Consider the following 6,000-nt stretch of genomic DNA (forward strand, 5'->3'; position numbering starts at 1 on the left):
ACCGAAGGGGAGTTATCGCAAATCCTTCTACATAGTTCTGATCCTTAGTACTGTAGCTGAATCTATGTTTAAATATGTGTTACTGCCTGCTTTATAATAGGACAGCTGAAGTAATGTGCCAAATTTTTTTATATCAAGTAGAAAAAAATTAAGAAATAGGTTTTAGCAATTCAATTTCTTGGAAACTCACTTCTAAGATTCAAAGTTCTTTTTGATTTTTCTGGATATATGGTAAGCTCTAAGTATTCAGTCCTTGGGATCATTTATTTTAGAATGTCATCGATATTCATACGCAGTTACAAAATTCAATGCCCAAGATTCTCATTATTTTGGTACTTTCAAATTGGAAATTTTTGTTCAAATGGTAAAGCAATACATTTTGAATTTATATATGCATTAAAGTAATTGCAGAACAGAGCAAGGGAAGCAATTTTTTGAAATAAGTGTAACTGAAGTTTGTTTCACATAATGCTTTTAAAGTAAAGAGCTAGATATTTGTCTGAAAAAATGATGTTTCTTAGTCCTCCAGTGCTTCTTGTATGTATTTGTGCAGGAAATTACTAAAACGTCCCTTATAGTAGTAAATGCCTCCTACTCTGTATTAATAGTTGATTCAATGAACAGATACGGAATGCCTACTACGTTCCAAGTACTTCTTTGGATGCTGGAACTACTGCAGTAGATAAGACACTCATTATAATCCTTCATATAGTAAGCTTGTGACAAATACGGGGAAATAAGCAGAGTCTTATGATACTTTCAAGTAGTATTACAAAATCCGTAAGAAAAAGACTTATAGGTAAATCTGGACATATTTTCAATTTATATAGCAAAACTTTCACAATTATTAACCTACTGGTAACAATTTGTGGCTATATCATACAAACGCTTGAAACTTCATATTTTGCTTTACTACTGTTCCTCTTATAGCCTGCCCAACCCCCAAGCTCCCATAACCTCCACAAATTTGAAGAGAGAGGAGTTGTATTATTGCTTCAGTTAGAAGACAGAACAAAGAGAAAATAATTCTAGATGAGATGCACTGGAAAAGAGAACTAAATTCAAGATTTTTCAAACTATTGTCATCCCTGAAAACCCAGTGACCCATGGAAATGGAATCAGAATACTCCCTGGTTGTTTCTCCAGCTTCCTATTTTCTATCTTTTGCTTTATTCTACTTCATAAACCCCTAGTATCATATAGATTTGGCAATCTTCCCCATCTCCCACACACCACTAGCTTTAATTGTCATTTTCTTTCCTGGCCTTCTGTAAAACTCTATGGCTGGTTGACAGAATGCAAATAGATAGGATAAAAAACACTGGAAGACTGTAGTCACCCAAGATTGTGAGGAGAGGCTAAACTTGCCATCTTTTATCAAAGCTGCTACCTGGGAACACCGGCTTACTGGCCATAGTCCTTACTTGCACCACACTCCCATAACTTTCCTGTTTTGCTCTCTACTCAGAGCTGCTACCTGGGAGTATAGCCTGAAAGAGCAACCAAGCCAACTTAGGGAGGCTCTTGCCTCTAAAGTAAAGGCAAATAAAACCTCTAGACATTGGCAACCACCTCTCCGTGACATTATAAAATGCGCACACACACACACACACACACACAGAGTCTGTTACTTTGCATATTGATAAGCTCATGTTTTGAAACCTGTTACTATGTCTCTATGATTGCTATGCACATCAACAGATGTCTATATGATAAGCACTTTGACTTTCTCTGCCAGACCATTTTAATTATCACTTATTAAAGGCTTATTATGTACCAGGAAGAATTTTAAGAGCACATGTAACTCATTAAACTGTCATAATATTTCTGCGAGGTTTTTGTTGTTTTGATTTTATACATGAAGACTCCAAGATACAGCGAGGTTTAGTAACTTGCCAACAGCTACGGAGGCTGATGGCAGAATCTGTGATGTTATCTGCTGCACTGTACTGCCTCACTGTGCTTTTTTGCTCATGTTCTGCATGTCTTAACAAATTGTCATGCTCTGTTCCTTAGGTCCCATCAGTTTCTTCCAGTGCGTCTACTTGGATGAGTACAATGGCTATGGATTTCAGTTTCCTTTCACTCCCGCACACCGCCCTGGAGAGAGCTCTGGCCAAGCAAATTCTCCAGGACAGAAGCAACAGAGACAGTAACACACATGTATGACCCTTACAAGTGCTTTAAGATTTTGGAAATGAGATGTTTTGTCCACAATCGTGCAGGCAATTGAAATTATGCAACCCAGAGAATTTCTGTGAAAACATTTTGCACTTTAGCTTGGTGTGGACAGAAAGGGTGGCCAAATGGATTGAGTGATGAGCAGACATGTTTAAGGGTCTAAGTCTCAAGAATCTGTTATGTGTGTTAGCTGCAGTGGGAGGGGGTGCTTGTATTTATTTTGTTTCCAACCACTATAAGGTTGTACACAAACTTATTTAAAGTTTACTTAATAATGCTATTTTCAAAATAATTGACACAATTACAAAATGGAATTCCTGGCTTCAGTTAGCTATTTTTTTAATGACAACATAGACTATGCTTCAAGTTTAAAATATGGGGGAACTTATATAAAAATGACTCTTTTGCAACATATGGGTATCTAAACTCAATTTACCCAATAAGTTGATGCTTAATGATTTTCTTTTATTTATGTCTATTTCTATTTTAGTTGTGGCTTTGCTCTAACAATGGGTACCAGTTGTACTACAGACTGTTATAATTTTCTTGTGATACTCTTTTAGAACTCAAAATATGTCACAGCTTAATACATGGTAAGATGGAGAATAAATGCTTCATAAATCTTTAAGATATGTCTTGAATGATAATTAGGACATTCAGTCCAGTGAAAATAGACCATTTAATTAGGCAGGTCTAGTGACTCATTTGTTTAAAATATAAGCAAATGAGATGTGGAATTCTGAGATTTCTCCAGATCGTGTCCTAATGAAAATGTCACCACGGTGAAATTTTAGATCAATCACTAAATTTGGGTGACAGATGCAAAAATATTTTCATTTCACTTTAATATATTCTTTCTGTGAAGTTAAATGTTTTCTTTTTCATAATGGCAAAATATGAATGCCATTAAAATTTAAGGAATTCATTTTAGCCTTAAATGCCTTCATGAGAAGTCTTACTTATTTTTTAGGTCACTGGTCATCAGTGCCAGTGACATAGATAACAATTTTTAACCTACTTGACATTGCATCACTGGGAATGACTGCTATGTTTTTGTCATATTCCTAGTGATATAAATACTCATGTTCTTTACTACATTGTTTTTATCAACTCTAAACACATGCCTCTGTGACCTTATCATGTTTACAGTTGCAACTGAACTTATGACAAATTAACTCAGGAAATAAATTGAGTTATCCTTTCCAGCACTGTAATTATCATCAGCAAGCCCTGAGATAGCCAGAGGAAGACTAGCCAAGTGATTTATCTTCAAGGATTGTCACTAACTATGGTTCTTTAGGACCAAGATATAAAAGTTTCACTAAAAATTATTAGGCTAAGGTATCAATCATACGTTCATTACTAATAATGGATTTTTGGAGACTTTTGTGAAAGAAGTTGGTCTCTGCCAGATGCTGGTAGACCTCATTCACACCATGAAAGCCAGTGTTACATGAACCAGATTAAGGACTCTCTTTATGGGGGATGTAGGAAGTGTATAATTTCAGGAATGACCAGACAGTACCATCGTGCAAAACCCCTTCATGTAGCAATGTAAACTTGTGGGCAGGACAGTGGATGAAGTTTGTTGCTCAACTGCTCCTCCAGCCTGCTCAATTTACTAAGTAAAGAAAGAGCAAATATGATACATCTTTTGGATTTCATAGAACAAAATGGTTTGTCCAGTAAGCCTTTCATTCAATGACTATTTATTGAATACTTACTCTTTTAGGGCACTGTGTTATGTGCTGGATTGTGTAAGAAAAATACACCAATAAATTCTATTCCAGTGCTATTCTGACGCAGTGAATGACCTTGAAAAATTTACTAAACATACTGTGTTTGTTTCTCCAGGAGTAAAACAGAGATACAGGGACACACAGTCTAATATCTCATAGAAATACTGTGGAAACAAATAAAATATTTTAACATAAATATGACACTAAAGTAAATTTCCAAAATAATACTTTTGGATATGGCACGAATTTTTCCTCTGAGTGCTTTACTGTTTCTTTCACTCTCAATATAAAAACTATTGGGTAGGATAAAACATGACATATTTTATTGTAATTAGAATTTAGACAAATCAGCTATAATGGAAACAATGTTAATAATAATTATGTTTTATCTGATTAAAGTTACAATGGTGATAGCACTTTAAAAATATTATCTAAACTGTCATTTGTATGTTACCATCAAATAAAATAGTTATAGCTCTTCTAAGTTTGATGCCTTACATTTTAAAAGGAAAAGATAAATGATTGGTTAAGAATCTTTGTCTTTAATGGTTCATTCATAATTCAAGTTATACTGGCCATGAATATGTAAGCATTTCATAATTGTTTTAGTTATTTTGTATAACTGGTATACACTACTCCCGTCACATCCCTACTTTCACCCACCCTTCATCCTCTCTTAACAGATAAAGATCTGAAAATAAGAACTGATTTTTCCAAAGGCTTTTGATTTATGTTTAGTTTTCTTAAAGCCTGATAAATCATCATTCAAATGGGGCAATTATTTTTTTGGAATGAACCCTAGCAAAAGTACAGGTATGTTGACTCATTGGGGTGGCATATATTTTTAAAACTTCTTGCAGAAATATTTTAGAAACTGGTATTGTGATAGTGTGTGTTTTAGAGATTGAACTTACAACCTTGGACAATCATTCTGAAGAAAAAAAGCAAGGGAGATAACAAATATTGCTGATAGAAAATTCAGTGACAGTCTAAGCCAAGTGGCACATACAAAAAAACTAATCCTTGGAGAAACTTGAAAATTTGCCAAAAGTAACTGACTACTTCAAAACTAGTCCTAGAACCTTGATCAACTAACTCCCAAATGTCTTTAAGTTTTCAGGGTATCATTACAAATATTGGCTTATTTTTTCAGTATCCCCAAATTCATCTTGCAAATTATAATCAGTGACAGACATGTAACCCTCTGTGAAAAGACTTGTATTTTATTTTCCTACTCAAAAGCTGAAAAGTGCCTTAAGAGTGTGTTGCATTCACTTGCTTTAGAGATAAAGAAAATGAATGTCAGAGAGGTTAGGTGGCAGGCCCAAGGGTACATTGGTAGTTGGCAGCAGAACCAACTGGACTGAGAGCTCGAATCTTTTTCTAATCCTGTTCATATCCTCCCTGCCCTGGGTGACTCCATATGATATCGCCACCATCATAAAAGCTTCCCTTTGTTATCTGCAAACTAATTAAGAAATAGGAACTCAGCAGGACTTCCCAGGACCTGGCCTTACAACATTCTTTGCCCTACTCCTCTCAGGATTATATCAGCACTACCCTGTACCTTCTTTTTCCCCCTCATTAATCATACATGTCCATAAAACATCTAGTTATTACTGGAGATGCTTTGTGTGTAAAATAAAGGCCTTTATTTTCCCAAACTATCCAATTATTAAAGTCATTAGTCAAACAAAAAACAAAAACGAAAACAAAAAAACAAACAAATATGTGCCCCAAATAAAAAGAAAACAAAAACAATCCTTTAATTACAACTCCTCTTAAGATTCAGATTAACAAAATAAGAAAGATAAATAATTGTAAAGCCACTTGAACTCTAAAGGAGAGCTCAGAATAATTGAAGTAAATTATTACATGTAAGTATTTGAGTCATACAAGTACCAGTAAGAAATACGTGTTAGCAAAGCAACGATAGCAAAAAGAAGGAAATTCTTAGCTTCACATATTTCCATATCCAGCTCCAGGTCATCTGCCTTCTGCAATAGCATCAAGTCACTTATCTATGCTTCTTGCTTAACCATTAGCCTGAATTAAGAACTTGCATGAAGTCATTAGTACT

At 34.8% G+C, this 6,000-nt stretch overlaps 1 protein-coding gene across 1 annotated transcript in view; it reads left to right on the plus strand.

Annotated features, from left to right (window-relative positions):
* The window catches only part of TRDN (triadin), a 377,062-nt gene extending 372,438 nt beyond the window's left edge, over positions 1-4,624 (plus strand). The window contains exon 40 of the mRNA XM_032274890.1: positions 2,017-4,624. Coding sequence (XP_032130781.1) covers positions 2,017-2,156 — 140 coding nt within the window. The 3' untranslated portion in view covers positions 2,157-4,624. The remainder of the gene's footprint in view (positions 1-2,016) is intronic.
* The last annotated feature ends 1,376 nt before the right edge of the window (positions 4,625-6,000 follow it).

Source organism: Sapajus apella, unplaced genomic scaffold (genome assembly GCF_009761245.1).
Source record: "Sapajus apella isolate SASKATOON/1434 unplaced genomic scaffold, GSC_monkey_1.0 scaffold6, whole genome shotgun sequence".
NCBI lineage: Eukaryota > Metazoa > Chordata > Mammalia > Primates > Cebidae > Sapajus > Sapajus apella.